This window comes from Felis catus, chromosome B1, assembly GCF_018350175.1.
Source record: "Felis catus isolate Fca126 chromosome B1, F.catus_Fca126_mat1.0, whole genome shotgun sequence".
Classification (NCBI taxonomy): Eukaryota; Metazoa; Chordata; class Mammalia; order Carnivora; family Felidae; genus Felis; species Felis catus.
In genome coordinates this window covers 100908875-100926521 of record NC_058371.1, presented here as the reverse complement: position 1 = coordinate 100926521, position 17647 = coordinate 100908875, and the positions used below count along the sequence as shown (strand labels likewise).

At 37.4% G+C, this 17647-nt stretch overlaps 1 protein-coding gene across 4 annotated transcripts in view; it reads left to right on the top strand.

Annotated features, from left to right (window-relative positions):
* Window positions 1-17647, top strand: part of SPATA5 (spermatogenesis associated 5) — a 370044-nt gene that overhangs the window by 339558 nt on the left and 12839 nt on the right. For 3 of the 4 annotated variants that reach the window (XM_011281675.4, XM_019828995.3, XM_045055893.1), the window contains exon 16: window positions 5153-5287. The exons of the other annotated variant lie outside the window; for it this stretch is intronic. In XM_011281675.4, coding sequence (XP_011279977.1) covers window positions 5153-5287 — 135 coding nt within the window. The remainder of the gene's footprint in view (window positions 1-5152; window positions 5288-17647) is intronic. 4 annotated transcript variants of the gene reach the window in all.

The following is a 17647-nucleotide window of genomic DNA, read 5'->3' as shown; positions in this document are numbered from 1 at the left end:
CCTGCCCTGCTCATGCTCTCTCTCCCTCTAAAAAAAATAAATAAACATTAAAAAATATATATAATAAAAAAATAAATTAATTAAATTTAAAAAAAAAGATAATGGCCCAGATGAAGAAATATTAGGGCCTAAACTTGTATTAGTTAAAGATAGTGAAATGAAGGATATTCATAAAGCAGTTAGGAAGTAAGACTGAAGGATTAATTAGTCAAGAAGATAAAAGAATCAACTCAGGTAGCTACCCTGGGTGATGATAGGACCATCAAGTGAGAGGAAAAAATATAGGTCAGTTTGGGGATAAAAGTAATAAACCCAATTTGGGACATGTTCAATATCAAGGGCTTTTGAATCATCTAAGAAGAGATGTCAGCAGGTGGTAGCTGAATATACAAACTAAGAGATGAGACCAAGAGAATAAAGATCATGCTGTAGAATATATAAAATGAGAATAGTGAAAGGTTCAAGAATGAACCTGGAACACCAAAATCTAAAAGGTAGACATAAGAAACATAACAGAAATTATTAGAGAGAGATGGCTTCTGGAAACTGGTGGGATAAAAAACATTACCAAATGCAACCGAAAGATTCAGGTCTATTGAGTTTAGCAATATGCAAGTCAATTAGTGACTTCGCTGAGAGCAGTATCAGTGGAGTAGTGAGGGCAAAATCTAGATTGTGGAGAATTGAAATGAAAATGGAATGTGAGGTATTGATGTAGGTATTTCCTTTAAGGTATTTGAACAAAAGGAGAAAAGAGATTAGATTGCTATCTAGAGAAATATTGGTGGGGTAGGGACTAGGATGAGAAAGATGGGCATGTTTACAGGCTGAGGAGGAAGAGTCAGAGGGAGAGTGAAAATATCCAAGAGAGAAAATGGGGAAAGGAGTAACTAATGAAGGAAGGTCACAGAGGACTGGGATCATGAGCACAAAGAAAGGTTTGGCTCTTAGCTGAAGGAAGGGAATCCTGTCCTCTTACATTGTTGAGAATAGGGTGGATATAGATGATTTTGTAGGTAGGGGGCCTGGAAAGTTGAAAAGGGGATTGAGTTTATTGATCTGCAAGTGTCAACTTGAGTCTATTTCATGAGTCTTTTACTTGACCCGTAGAATTACTGAATCCATATATAATGAACTGTTGTAAGATTGATTTTTTTACCCTTTACTATGTGTAGTGTAATACATAGAAAAGCCCAGTCCCTCTTTTTGAAAAATAATATACAGAAATTCACATTTTAAAAATGTAAACATACTGAGTTTGAGCCATCTGTGGATCCTCTTAATGGAGTTGATCATCTAGACTAGTTTTAATTTTGTTGGAATTTCCCCTCAAATGAAAATATGATCCATTATGTAAAAATTTAACTAATATAAGATGTATTACATAAAGAGAAAGAAGAAGCTCTATATGTGTGGATGATCATATGCTTATAGAAATGGGATTTTTTAGTATAGTTTAATACTATTTTGTAGATAAGAAAGATTGAATACACTGATGTGACAAATGATCCTTTAGTCTCGTGGTTTTACATACTTTCTGTTTAGGTCACGACCTGATCATATTAGTGATCTTGTCTATTTAACATTTTTGCTCAAATGAAACTTCTACTATAGCTTTTTTTTTTTTTTACATTCTGACCTACTTGATAATCTAGTCTCATATTCACTATCACAAAAAGTGAGTCTATATGTTAGTTGTAGCTCAGTGTAGTTTTAAAGGGTTTTCTTAATTATTTTAATACTTGCCCTTTTGCAATGATCTGAGAACCATTTCCACACTCTAGAAAGAATGCCTCTCTAATAGTGTTAAAGCTTCAGAATCTTAGAGTGAATTGATTGACCAGAGAAGATTTAACAGTGTCTGGCTCACAGGTTTAATTAATGAAAGGTTGAATGCATGCAATTTTCACTTTTGTAAAAATTTACTACATTAAAAACTCTCTGTCTCAGGAAAGTAGTAGTACATGTTCTTTTTGGACTGTCTGAAACCATTGAGTCTAGTAACAAATACTTTCAAATCCCAGGCACTCACCAAAACACTCACTGGAAATAAAGAGACCTTGCTTACTTCCTTTTACATTGGGTATGAATTTTGATTTTTGATGATAACAAGTTTGGATCAGTGCTGGTTTGGGGCAAGGTTCAGATTAATTACATAAAAGAATACATTTTTTAAAAACCCCTATCATATCCTGTTACCCATTTCTCTAGCACAAGTGCTTTAGGCACTGATTAAATCTGGAAATAATCATAGGACTCCCCATTAGAATAGTTCATGTATTTGAAAGACCATCTGGTAATGACAGGGTGTCATTCTTATATGAAAGAACTTGAGGCAAGAATTGGGAATGAAGAACCATCAATTGATCTCACGAAAGTTATCTGAAATGTTTTGGTCAAAGTCAAGTTTACTCAGAGTCATATTTTCACTAAGAAGAAGATTCCCAAAGTTCCAGGGTTGGAATAAAAACAACTCATATGCTGTGTGATTAAGCACAAGCACATTTACTGTTGTTTCTTGAGTTGTACAGATGCATTAGCCTTCACATCCAAGAGTGTGGGAAACAGTTTATATTTTAATTGAATTATATCCACCTTAGTTTTCTCCATAGTACTTTTTTTTTTTTTTTTTAACCCCATGGTGTTCCAGTTCAATGTAAACAACCACAGTAACACATTGTAAAAATATCCCATTTCTACCCTGGAGTCCAGGCATTCACATTTCCTAAATGACTTTGGGAGCCTGCAGAAACCAAATGATGAGACTCCCTAGGGGTGGTGCAGATAAGTTTGCTAGCAGCATTTGAATAAAGTTCTAGTAGCCTCTTCTGTTGTCTCTGTTCTTTTAAATGGTTCTTACCTACAATTGTTTTTTCATTATTTGGGGCCAGGAAAATGACCTGGAGAGGACAGAAAGTCCAGTAGCAATCTGACCTATATTCTTAGCTAACTAACTTAACTGGCTTATGTCTGAATTTTTGTCTCTGAAACTAAAAATATAAAGTATGTGATAAATGCATAATTACAATATGATGCCTTTTCTTGGGTATGTACATTCAAGAAATTGGTTATATTTCCAAATTAGGGTGGCTTGTATGCTGAAGTTTTAAGGGGCAGTTTTAAATCTTAATCTCTATGTTTCTTATATAAATGGCACCTTGCATCTTGTGGATGCTGAAATAGACCTCAAGATTTAGGACCATGGTAAAGAAATCTGAAACTTCTTATTTCCATATCGTGAGTTCTTATTGTCTCTGATTAAAAAGACAGTTTCTTTTAAAGTTTCAACTGGGGGCGCCTGGGTGGCGCAGTTGGTTAAGCGTCCGACTTCAGCCAGGTCAGGATCTTGCGGTCCGTGAGTTCGAGCTCCGCGTCAGGCTCTGGGCTGATGGCTCGGAGCCTGGAGCCTGTTTCCGATTCTGTGTCTCCCTCTCTTTCTGCCCCTCCCCCGTTCATGCTCTCTCTCTGTCCCAAAAATAAATAAAAACGCTGAAAAAAAAAATTTAAAGTTTCAACTGGAAAAAATGTATATATAATTAGATGATAGATAGATAGATAGATAGATAGATAGATAGATAGATAGATAGATAGGCAGTATTGCAGAGATAAACGGAGCTCAGTCTCAAGGAATTAGGCAGACCTGGATTTGAATCCCATCTCTGACATTTTCTAGCCTTATGGCCATCATATGTGTAGTAGTTACAGTAAAAGCACCTACTTCCCAGAGTCATTGTGAGGATTAAATTATTACCTGAATATTTTATCTCTAATTTGAGTAAGCACACAGCCAATAAATTTTTTTAGAGATGTGTGAGTCATAGTATTTTGTAAAACTGGATGTATCAAAATAAACTATTTTAAAAAGTGACATTTGGGGTGTGTCATTTGGGGTGTAGGGAGTGAACACCCTACTACAGAGACTAACATCTTTCAACCCACAGGCTGCCAGTTGGCCCGAACAAATGCAGCAGGAAGGGAAAAACTCCATGGACCAGTTATGTCACTTCTGGGTCTGTTTCCTCATACCTGTAGTGAGGATTATAGTGGTTGCTAATTAAGTCCCTGTCTACTTTTGATACTTTGACTTTTTTTCTTTTTTGACATGATTAATTCTGCATACTTTTTTTTTTTTTTTTTTTTTAGTATACTTGACACACAATGTTACATTAATTTCAGGTACATAGCATAGTGATTTGACAACTCTGTATGTTATGCTATGCTCACCACAAGTGTAGCTACCATCTGTCAGCATACAACACTATTACAATATTATTAACTACATTCCCTGTGCTGTACCATTTATTTCCATAACTTATTCATTTCATAACTGGAAACCTGATACTTTGACTCTAAAGCAAAAGAAAAATTAAAAGAGTAACTATAACAAGTGTGGAAGTAACCAAGATGTCCTTCAGTAGGTGAATGGATAAATAAACTGGTACATCTAGACAATGGAATATTATTCAGAACTAAAAAGAAATGAACTATCTAGCCATAAAAAAAAAAGACATAGAGGAACTTTAAATGCATATAACTAAGTGAAAGCAGTGAATTCTGAAAAGGCTGCATACTGCATGATTCTAACTATATGACATTCTGGAAAAGGCAAAATTATAGAAACAGTAAAGAGATCAGTGGTTGCCAGGGGTTATGAAAGAGGGAGAGATGAACAGGCAAAACACGGGATTTTTAGGGCAGTGAAACTATTCTGTATGATACTATAATGATGGATACATATTGTTATATATTAATCTAAACCCAAAGAATGTACACCACCAAAAGTGAACTCTAATGTAAACTATTAATCTTTGGTAATAATGATGTGCCAATGTAGATTCATCAATTGTGACTAATGTACCAAAGTTCTGGAGGATGTTGATAATGGGGGATGCTGTGTGTATGTAGGTACACAGGAGGTATCTGTACTTACCACTCAGTTTTATTGTAAACCTAAAACTCCCCCCAAAAAATAAAGTCTATTAAGAAAAAAAAAAAAACAGGATGAGAGGAAATAAAAAAAGGTATTCACTGAGAGCCCTCATTGGCCACTGCCTGTTGTATACACTTGGCCTTTCCACTCTTTGTGGCCATCCCTCTCCTCTAGCCTCAGTCACTTTTATGTGGATGTTTAAAGCAACTTTTTCTCCTGCAGTCAGTTCCTAGAAACTGTGCCATAAAGGAGACCATCACAGAACAGATCATTGTTGAAAGAATTATATTTCCTTATACAAACAATATTATAATGGAGGATTGCCTTCCTGCCCAGAACTTGCCATCAAATAAAAAGGTACGCTCCAAGTTCTCTATAATGAGCTTGAGTATACAATACACATTGATTGGGATCCTGTATACTATGGGTGATTAGTCCATTAAAATACGAGTCTGGAAATAATCATAATTCATAACCATTTTTGGATAGTGTATTCCTTTTAAATCTTCCTTGGATCGTTGTTACCCTTGGGATACAACCTGTCTGTACCAGCTCTATCGTGCAGCTACCCTGGTGGTCTGAGGGACAGGGCACTATGACTGGCTTACCAAAGTGTTGGAGTACTTGAGGAGCAGTTCCCTAAAGAAGGTGGCTTCATTTGCTCAGATAACTAAGGAGACTAACTGGGATTATTCCCCTCCCCCTCCAAAAATAAATAAATAAATAAAAGGAAGAAGAGAGAGACAGGGATGGGAAAAGAAAGAATGTTGTATTTCCCAGATCAAGGTTCTGAGACACCTCCCAAGATGTTTTACAAGACTTTCTCTTTCAATACAGAAAAGGAAAGTCTGTGTTTGTTCCATAACAGTACATTTAATATATAAAACTTATTCTTCACCAAAACCATGAACATAGATGCCTTGTACTTTTATATTCCCTTTGTTTCTGAAAGTCTAGGTCAGATGCTCCATAAAGTTTTTATCACCATGTGATCTGTAAAGCATATGCTCCACCAGAAAATCCTTCTAGTCACCAGCCCTCTGGTTTCCATAGAGGTGATGATGGAAACTTACAAATAATTCCAGACTAGCATTATGCTGCAAAGGATGTTTATAGAATGTTAAGTTCTGATGAAGGGGATAATATTTTAAAATCATTCTTGATCTCTGAATAATGCTACATATTAATGGTTATATAGCATTTGGCTTCAAATTTTTTACTACATAAACTTTGATATGCTACCTAGTGTAAGTGTCCTACTGGAAAAAAAAGTAGAGATGCTTGTCTTTTTTATAGGCTGAGAAGATCTGTATCTTTCAAATAAATGCTTCTTACCATTATTACCATCTTTTTGGTTATCTCCTGGAAGAAAAAAAAGAAAGGAAGAACACTAGTTTTTCTTATCCAGAATCCAAAATTTGAGTCAAGCCCAATTTCATAGGAATGTTCTGTGTAATGGGGAGTTAACTAAGTCGGAGGTCAGCAAACTATGGCCTGCAGTCTCCAGGTCCAATCTGCCCCCACAATATGTTTTTCTAAGACCTATAAGATAAGAATAGTTTTACATTTTTAAGTGTTTGAAGAAAAATCAAAAGAAGAAAAATACATGAAATTCTAATTTCAGTGTCCATAAAGTTTTATTAGCACACAGCTACATACATTCATTTACATATTGCCTGTGGCTGCTTTCACGCTATAAGAACAGATTTGAGTAGTTACAGGAGGGACTGCGTTCTCCACAAAGCCTAGAATATTTGCTATCTGGCCCTTTAGAGAATAAATTAGCTAGCCCCTGATCTAAATAATTTCACCATCTACCACTCTACCCACATATTTTTTTGCACTTTCTCTCCCCATCCCTTATTCCCCTACCCCTTCCTCTTTTTCTCTTCACACACAGACATCGGTTTTTTTTTTGAATTTGGCAATTATAATTACAAAGAAACCAAATTGTGAGCCTATAGTAATTGATAAGCAAAAACACGTTTTAATTTCCCTTTGCCTTGTCAAGTCTTTCCTCCCCAGCAGCTTTCCCTTTCCTCTGCAGCCTTTATATAGAATTCCTAAGGCCATGCCATTTTCCCAACATATTTTGTTTTTAAGGTGGAGGTTAGATCTTGATACATTTTTTAACTTCCATGGAAAGTTCCCTGTTAGTATGTGGTCCCATTTTTAACCTATTTGCAGACACCCCCGATTATCTAAAATCACTTTCACATGGGGCTGAGGTTAAGCTTTATTTCTCTTGGCATGTCTCTGCCACAGCAGACACTTCCTCTTTGCCTTGAAAGGACAAAACGATGTTCAGCTGTCTGGGCTTAGGCCCAGTATTTGATTTATACATTATTTAATTTCCTCCTGAAAATTGGAAGCAGGGCTTTCAGGAATGGAAGTCAGTATTTTTCATTTGTTTAAGAACACTTTTAGGTCTAATATAATCATCGGTAGTAGATGTCAGCATGATTGGGGGTGACTTAAGGTAAAACAAATAAAACATGAATACAAAGGAAAAGTATTTAACAGTGGAGAAGATCTGAAGTTTTGAATAATCATTATTGTATGTGTGGTTAGGTATTTTTGTGCTAGTGCTAGTGTTCATTCAACAAACTTTACTGAGCTACATTTTGGGGCAGCTGCCTTCACCCATTGGAGGAGAGACCTGTAACCATTATGTTATAGTTGAAATTATGGGGTGATTAGAAGTTCGAGGAGGACTTAATATGACCATTCCAGTAATTTTACAGGGGATTTTTGGTTTCTGTCTGAGCTGCTACTGCGTTTATCTCCACAGTTAGGTTCATGCACATGCCAGGATATATATGCCAAAATGGCTTGAAATTCTTACAGCAGTGAACTCAGGAAATTAAAAATTAACTCTGGAAATACATTTCATGTTCTACATCCACTTTGGGGTAGTGTATTCCTTTTTAAATCTTCCTTAGATCTTTGTTGCTCTTAGGTTACAACCTGTCTCCTTTTTACCACCAAAGTTCTTAAAAGTCTGGCACACCTAGTGCCTCCGCTTCCTCACTCCTCACTCACGTCTCAAACCCTGGCAGATGGCTTCTCCATCCCTCCACCACTGCTGAGCTGATGTCACTGACTGTTTCCTCATCTTCAATCCAGTAGCCACTTCTGAGTCCTTTGCTCTCTGGCCTTTCTGCCCATCTGCCAGAATTCATACCCCCTTCCTGAGACCCTCTTCCAGTTTTCATATGGGCTGATTTAGCTTCCTCCATTTCTTCACCTTCTGTGCACACTCCTCTGTTAGTATCAAGCTAAGCAAAAGTATTCCCAGAGTTGTGTTTCTTGGACCTCTTCCCTCCCTATACTCTAAGCTTTTTCCGTCTCATCCTTTCTCAGTGTCTGAGACACTTGAAGAGAACTTAGAGGGCTGCAAGAAGCATAGTTTGAAAATCACCCCAGGCGACTACATCTGAGTCCCTTAGTTCAGCCCACCCTGTGCCGCTGCTGGGCCTTGCAGGAGTGTTCCCCCACATGGAGCACCTTGCCTCCAGTGCCACCACCTTCATCCTCACATTCCTTTAAAGCTCATTCCTGAAGGATTCCTCAGTGTTACTGAGCTCCCAGGAGATATTTTCTCTTCCTCATCTGAACTACAGTGAGACAGCCTGATATGGTAGATAGAGCAAAGGTTCTGGAGTCAGGCAGATAATGGATTTAAATCTGGACCCACCACTTGCCTGTCTGTGTAATGTTGGGCAAATTTACCTAGATGCTATAAATGTCAGTTTCTTCATTTATAAATGGTGAAGGGAAGGGGAATGCAACCTACCTCAGGGGCTTGCTGGGTAGCTTAGATCCGTGAATGTCTAGACCATTTGTGGTGGTGCTGGTGGTAGTGTTGGTAACTAACGTCATCCTCATCAATATTATTCTTCCATCCCAGCATTTCACGCCTCTCATGTCAGGGACTTCTCTTTCTAAGTAGGCATTTATAGAATTGTCTCTCCCTTCTGAATTCTAGGCTCCTAGAGGCTGTCTTTATATTCCCTTACTCCCAAGAGCATAGAACAATGACCTGTACGTAGGCTGTCCTATGTGAATTGAGTTCAACAGAATAGCCCTTCTCCTTCCTTAGAAGAAATACTGGCTTCAAAAATTTTTTTAGGATTCAGAGCTGTTTTGTTTGTAGCTCTGTCATCACATTTTAATCAAATATTAGCATACTAAAAAGTCGTTGTTAGATTTGTCATACTGAATCTTGAAACTGGCTTTTGAAATGATTGCATTTTAATTCCTCGGAGACTTAGAACCTATATGTTAGAGCTATCTTAGATAGCCTGAAATAATTCTTATTTTTGAAAATACTACTTTGTATTTTATATGTAAGTGCTATCAGCAGTAAAGTATACTTTAAATAAGAAAATTAAGACATTTAAATTCCTTATGTTAAAATGTGGCTGTCTTTGATTTTATACTTTCTGATTTATAAATTCAAAGCCAACTGCACAGTTTTTTTAGCTTAAGTAACTAGCCATTTTTCTTTTTACACAATGTTTTTTTTTTTTCTTATAAAATCCTTATTTTCTATCTCTGAATATATTTCTGGAAAGCAGATTTGATGCTTCTCAGAAGTGGCTCTTTGTTGGTTGTTCAGACCAGGAATGTAGATTAAAGTTCTGCTGGTGGTTTTTTAAGAAGGAAGTAGGGAAAGAGCCATCATGCCATTACTGGTCTGAACTTCTGTGACAGGGCACTGCTGCGATTTGTGGATGTGACAGACCAGACAAGCACTGAGAGGCCTTGGGAAAACAGCACAAATCCACTTGGAGTACTTTTTAAAAGTACCGGTGACCCACAGTCACTGAGGTCTCCCCTGGTCAGGCATTCATCAGTCACAAAGCCTTTTTGGAGCAGTTTTGCAAAGCTCAGTATCAGATGGTATACTCAAAGCTCTGAACAAGCTGTGCTTCACCAGAGTTTAGGGTACGTCTGCAGTGAGCTCCAGGAAAGTGTGCTCAGTGTAGTGATGGGGTCAGGAAAGGGAAGCAGTGGCCAAGGGCAGACTGAATTCACCCTCAGAATAATTTCAGGAATTACTTGCAACCACTCAGGAATATAAAATAGTATCCCAGATGAGAGTTTTGTTTGACATTCCATTTAGCTCTAATCTCTTCTTAATCTCTACTATTTTTATTTGGTTACTAGGTATTTAATGCAGTGCCATATTGTGCAAGGCTGGCCAAGAGCACACTTCAAATCAATAGTAGTCAAAGCTGGCTCTACTGAATCTAGATTAGAACATGAGCATACAAGTTTAGTGGTTCTGAAGTTTGTGGGATAGTTGTTTTTTTGGCTTTTGGTAAGCCTTAATATTCTGCCAAAGCAGTATATTTGAAGTAAAGTACAGCACCTACTCTAAGGCATAAATGCTACATTTGGTCAAAAATTGTTAGAAGTCCTAACATCATTGAACAGTGTCAAACATCAGACCTTATTCACATCATACATTCTCCTTCTTTCTGTCATTGTCTTCATTCATTCATTCAACACATATTTATTGAGCACCTATTATGTGCCAGGTAAGGTTCTAGCACTAGCATATGTTAATGAACAAAGTAAACAAAAGTCTGTACTCTGTGTGTGCTTCATCTTTGTGAGGGGAAACAAACCATCAAAAAATGTAATATATGGGATGGCAGTAACAGAGAAGGGAGCAAAATAAAGTGGGGAGGAGGCAGCAGAGCAGTTTTAAATAAGGTGGCCAGGGAGAACCTCACTTTTCTGAAAAGGTGACGTTTGAGTAAAGACCTAAGGCAAGTTAGTTATCTGAGGAAAGGGCATTTCAAAAGAGGGAACAAGTGCAAATGATTTGAACAAGACTAAGCTTTTCATGGCTAAGAACAGCCAAGAAGCCAGTGTCACTGGCTGGGTAAAGAGAGTGTGGAGGTATTCCAGTGTCCAATTGAAGAAGGCAGGAGGGCATGATTAGTATCAAATGCTGCTGATGGATCAAACATATTGAGAATTGAGGACTTATCATCGGATTATGATCTTGACAGAGCAGTTCAGTCAGTAGAGGGTCAAAAGTCTCATTTGAGTGGGTGTAAGTGAGAATTGGGAGGAGAGGAACTGGAGAACAACATATAAAGCCAGCTCTTCCAAGGACTTTTGCTGGTGGCAGATTGAAGCAGGTATGGAGACAAGGGAGGGATTATGCTTTTAAGACGAGTAATTGCAACATATTTTTGTGCAATTATATATGGGGAGCAATTACAGCAGCAAATCTTGACTTAGGAAAGAGAGAATGGAATCTAGTGCATACATGGAAGGACTGCTCTTGACAATCAAGATAGTTCATCCACTGAAACAGGAAGGAAAAGTAAGTGTGCAAATACAAGTAAATGGACTAGGGTGGGTTGAGTGGTGGTAACATATTGAAAGTTCGTTTCTGACATGTAAACAAAGTTCATTTGCAGTGTTTGAATAAAATCTACAATATCCCTGTCATGTGTTCATTTATTCACTATCTCTAGAGCTATCTCCAAATTTGGCTAGCTTATAAATTATTCATATATTTTCCCCCCTTTTACTGAGCAAAAACTTGTCTTCTACAGCACTGATCCTACTAATGCTTTCTAGAGTCTCACAGGGGTGACAGCTCCAGTCCTTCTCCAGGAGTCTTTTGAGTACTAGAGGGTTTCCCTGATTTCTCACTGCTGACCTCATTCATTCTGGCTACCTACCTAATCCTTGGTGTTTCTTTTGGCATGTGATATAAACCCCTCTCACATCTATTCTCTCTCCTGAGAGGAGTCAGGCTTATTTTATCAGTTTAATTTGTTAATCAGGACTCATTTGTCCTGGACTGTAAGGTCTTTTTTCTCCTATGCTTGTTTTTTTTCCTACATATTCAGTGTTTCTATTTATACCCAACTAGCATGCCAGCAAGGTTTTTATCTGATATGTTTATCCCACAGACAAAGCGTAGCTATTAAAGAATCACCTCCAATCCAACCTTTATCCACTAGTTAGGCCCTTGTGATAGGATTGTCAGTTCTAAGTTTTCACATGACTCCACGTAAATCAGAAGAATTTGGTCAGATTAAATGGTACGGGGCAAAGAGAAAAGAATATATTACCAATGGATTTAAGCCTGGATGATTTGGAGAATGATGTATCTATCCCTGAAAAAGAGTTGGTGAGGCAGGCAGTTTTCAGATCAAGGTGATACATCTGGTGTTGAATACCTTGGGTTGTAGGTCCCTAGAGAGAGGCCTGAGCTGAAGATGAATATTTCAAAGATATTTGCATAGGAGTGATAATTGAAGACATGAGAGGAGATTCATTTTTCAAGAAGTGACAGGTAAAAGACTAGAAACCAAAGGCCAAGAATAATATGTATCTATATTGGAAATGTCTATGGCGTGTAAGCATGTGATCTTCTGAGAATTGGAAGCTAGTCCTAGAACATTATCATGTACATGAAAAACTGATGTAGGAGAACCACACTGGTTTGAATCACCAGGATAAAGAAGAGTCCCGATTTTCTTGTTATCACTTCCCTAAGTCCATGATGCTGCCGTATCTGAGCTGACCTTAATCCCATTAGTATCCCCATTAGCACTACTGCTGCCTTTACCATTACAGCAGCCTACTAGTCACAGTAGTGGTAACCAGGAGGTAGTGACTGAGTGTGAGCTTCAATAGCCAAGCTTTGGAGAAAAGGCAGGCGGGTTCTGTAGCATGATGCCACTTGGAGATATGGAGAGGTTCAGCGGTGACTAGAGCTGGTAGAGGCTAGAGGTCTTCAAAGGTTGGTTGGAGCTGAGCAAAGCAGAAAATTGGAAGAACTGAGGCAAATAAAGGAGCCAGAAAATATGATTTTTAAGACTCACCTTTTTTAAATGCTCAGCATCACTCATCATTAGGGAACTACAGATCAAAACCACAATGAGATACCACCTTACACCTGTCAGAATGGCTAACATTAACAACGCAGGCAACAACAGATGTTGGTGAGGATTCAAAGAAAAAGGATCTCTTTTGCACTGCTGGTGGGAATGGAAACTGGTGCAGCCACTCTGGAAAACAGTATGGAGGTTCCTCAAAAAATTAAAAACAGAACTTCCCTACAACCTAGCAGTTGCACTACTAGGCATTTATCCAAGGGATACAGGTGTGCTGTTTCAGAGGGACATATGGACCCCCATGTTTATAGCAGCACAATCGACAATAGCCAAAGTACGAAAAGAGCCCAAGTGTCTATCAACAGATGAATGGATAAAGAAGATGTGGTACATATACACAATGGAGTATTACTTGGCAATCAAAAAGAATGAAATCTTGCCATTCTCATCAATGTGGATGGAACTAGAGGTTTTATGCTAAGTGAGATTAGTCAGAGAAAGACAAATATCATATGACTTCACACATATGTGGAATGTAAGATACAAAACAGATGAACATAGGGGAAAGGAAGCAAAAATAATATAAAAACAGGGAGGGGGACAAACATAACAGACTCTTAAATACAGAGGACAAACTGAGGGTTGCTGGAGGGGTTGTGGGTGGGGAGATGGCTAAATGGGCAAGGGGCATTAAAGGAAGACACTTGTTGGGATGAGCACAGGGTGTTATACATAGGGAATAAATCACTGGATTCTACTCCTGAAATCATTATTGCACTTGGATGTAAATTAAAAAAAAAAAAAAGACCTTTTTTAAAATTTTGAATGAGCAATGGTTGAAAAGCAAGATTCTGTAATCATATCCATGCTACAGTGAATAGGAGCATCTTAACCTGGTTCTTCTTTGCTTTTCACTTTTGTCCTACTTGACCATTTTAGACTTTGACCAACATATAAATAAGTTTTAAAAAGGAACAAAAGACTGGAAACAACTCAAATGTACATTACTTGGGACCTGGTTGAATAAACTATGCAGTTGTAAACAATAAGAAGTGGTTTCTAGGATAAACTGTTAAGTAAAAAAAGGCAAGGCAGAGAAAAGTGTGAATAGTATGCTAACATTTAAAGAAGAGGATGGCAAGAGGACGTAGGAAAGCTTCAGTTTTTAAATATATCCCAGCCAATAAATGGAGAAGGAATAACACATAAGAGCACCATTTCGCAACATTTAATGAAGTAAAGGACTTAGACAATCACAAGTAACTATGAAACCATAGAAAACTACTAAACCTTATGTACCCCAACATCATGTATGAAGGATTTGTTCCCAAAACATCAAGCCACTCAAGCCTCTAGATCTTATTATGAGTTTACAGGAAATACAGGAGACAGAGGAACATGTTAAATCACACCACAGAGATGCTGTCAAGAAAATAAAGAACTGTGTAGGACATATAATCCTGTTTCATCAACATAAATTGTAAGGAGAAGACAGAGAGGATTTTTTAGAAATGAGATACATCAACTAAATACAATACGTAGGTCTTATTTTGATCCCAGTTCAAACAAGAGAGCTATAGAATGTGTTTATGAATAAATGGCAGTATTGTAATACTGACTAAATATTGATAATACTAAGGAATTATTGCTACTTTAATGTGGAAAAATAATGTGGGTTTTTTTAAGGAAAAATCATTCTTTTAGATACATGCTGAAATATTTGTGGATTAAATACTAAATATATTAAATATGTTGTGATTCTGGGATTTGCTTTAAAAACTTTAGTGCAGTGGTGAAGTGTAGGCAAAATAAGGTTGGCCATGAGTTGCTTGTTGTTAAAGCTAAGCAACAGATTAATGAGAGGTCACTGTTTGTTATTGTCTCTACTATTGTGTATATTTGCATTTTCTCTAGTTTAAAAAAAAATAAAGGGAGGGAGATACTATTATCTCCCTAAATGTTTACTAAGGATTTTAGTCTCCTCTATCTCCCCCTTCTCCTCTCTTCTCAGGGGCAAGAATTGGGCAGGTTTACAAAGTATGGTGGTGCTGTCATGAAAGACACTTCCAGTCATCTTTCAGCCACTCAGCTGATATAATGAAGTCAGAGCACTGCAGGCTTCAAATGCTGTCCATTTCATTCCCCTGTTCCTTAAGCCTTGTCAACACACATTTCCAGTTACATGCATTTCCAGTTACAATTGAATTTAGGGACTGTCTCCAAATAAAATTTCCATAACTTCCAAACTAAACAGCTCCAGACTTGAACCTTGTATGTATTAGCTATTTATGGCCCTTCCCCCGTAAAAAGTTGAGTTTTTGTTTGCTTTCTTTTCTGATTTTCATTGTGACTTCTCCAACTGATAAGAAAGAGAATGGATTTAACACAAAGATAACTTTAACCATAACCTACTCTGGAATCATCATTCAAAAGAATAGCTTTACTTTTTTCCTGTAGCTTCCATAATCATTTCCAAAGAAATTGACTGGTGGCCCCTAAGGCTTTTCAACTTTATCATATTTTGGATATCTGTGGCCTGGAAATCAGTTGTACAGCTCAGAATGTTACCTGAACCCCTGATGAGCAGCATGGTCTAAGAAAACAGCAGCTAGAAACAACTAGAACCCCCTGCAGCATGCTGAGCACTGTTTTTTTGGAAGCATGGCCAGCTAGAAGCAAGGGAGGCCATTGCACCACTGGGCACAAGTTCCAGAGTGGCATCTTCTCACAGAACATTTAGAGGTAATGTGTTGCCAAGAGAACATTTGAGAGCATTGTATAAGCAACACAAGTTTACTTACACATAGAGAAAGAGGAAAGCCACTTTTTACATCCTCCCTTTCATTCCTTCCACCCGCCAACATACGCCTGCCTTAAATCACCTGTACTTCCAGCCCTTCCATGGATCTTCACCTCCTGCCTCCAAAAACATTACAGAATTGTCATGTCATCACAGTGTGACCACAGATACACACACACACACACACACAGAGTTGATTTGGTACAGGGGAATGACCTACCTCAATATGGCCCCATCATCATACCCTTCTCCCCAGCCACAGTGATTGGACCACAGTACTCAGACACTTTCCACAGGAGTTTTCATCACTGAAACTGAGAAAATGAGGACTTGGTAGTGGCTGAAGCTGTAAGATATAAAACATAAAAACCGTATTGCCATGTTTTCTACTATGTGGGGAAAACCACTCTGTAGTTAAAGAGGAATAAAACCAAATAAAGTACAGAGAGAAGCAGAGAATCCTGATAGCATTCCAGTCCCTGGTTCCAGATGGTCTGCTGTGCCCAGCCTCACTCTTGTCCTTAGGTTCTGTTAGATTCAATAATATCCTTATAATAAATTCCTCCTTTTGATTCTAATTAGGTTTCTGTCCCTAGCAGTTGAGCCCTAATATACAGCAGATGTCACAGCTGATTGCACCTATTTCCAGACACAAGAGAAGCTGAGGCAGAATTCAGTCCACCTTGCTCAGAGGCATTCACAAATGTAGTGTGAAAACTACTTATGAGTCTCCTTTGATTAAAGTTAGCCTGGTCGCATTTGTTACGGCAATTAAAGAATACATAGCCTTAAAAGTCTTTTCAGTACTTGGGTTTCTTCTTAAAGTAAATAAATCAAAAGTGTTCATTAAAAGATTGATATAAAAATTTAATAATTCTGAGGTTAACCTAAAAACTTAGCCTAATCTTCCATGGGAACATTTGTGTATGTGTGTGTGGGTTTTAAATTCCACAAATATTACTAAAATGAGCAGCCGGCAGAAAGATGTTTTAAAATATTCTGTTTCAGCATGTAAAATCTCGTTTTATTACAGAATTCTTTTGTTAAAGGCACAGACAGCTATGCTGGGTTACTGCCAGAGTGATGGGATTTTAACAGTTCGGTTAATTTTAAAAGATTTGCAAATGCTGGGTTTCAGAACTACGTGGTAAAATGTACTGTGCACTTTAAAAACTGCTTAAACTCATGCCACATCTTGTGAACTTACATTGCATCTGCAAATGAGTGTGCACGTGTTTGCACGTGTGTGTGTAAACACAATTGTCTACCTTCATATGTATGTATGTATATGTTTATTTCAAAGAGAACAGAGCTGGGGGGACAGAGCAAGATGGACCTGTAAAATAATTCAGAATTTCCCTTGGCTTTCCCATTCTTTAGTGTAACTATGGAATGAGTACAAACGATATCTTGAACACACTGTTGCAAAGGTGATATGGGTTTATTTCCAGTTAGATACCAGCATGCTAAAATGGAGGTGCTTGTTCCCAGGGCATACCCTATCTAAAATCTAGTGATTAGATCTACAAATGAAAAAGTACACCCATAAGAGGAAAGTCTTGACACTTGCTTCAATTTTCTCCATTTTATAACATTATAGAGTGCTTTTATGTGTATGTATTTTACCATTTATAATAGAAAATACATTAAGATTGCAAAATAGCTTCCACTGTATCATAATCCCCTTGTGTTCAGTTGACTCATCTCTGTGAAAAAGAAAAATTCTTTTCATGAGAAATGTCTGTTAGTCTCTTTCCAATGATATATTTTTTTGATGGTTAGGAATCTGAGCAGTTTGCCTAGTATAAAACATTTAGGTAAAAGTATGGATACAGTCTTGAAATATATTAAATATACATACTCAAATTCACTCAATTTTATGTCTTTAGATTTTAAGAACTTAATGAATAATTTGTGCTTTAAAAATTCACCATTAGCTCTTTAATGTACTAACTGCCACATTTCTGATAACCAAGCCAATCCCACTAAGTGATAATTTAAGGCACCTTTTAAATTAAATTTTTAATGATTTTTTTATTATTA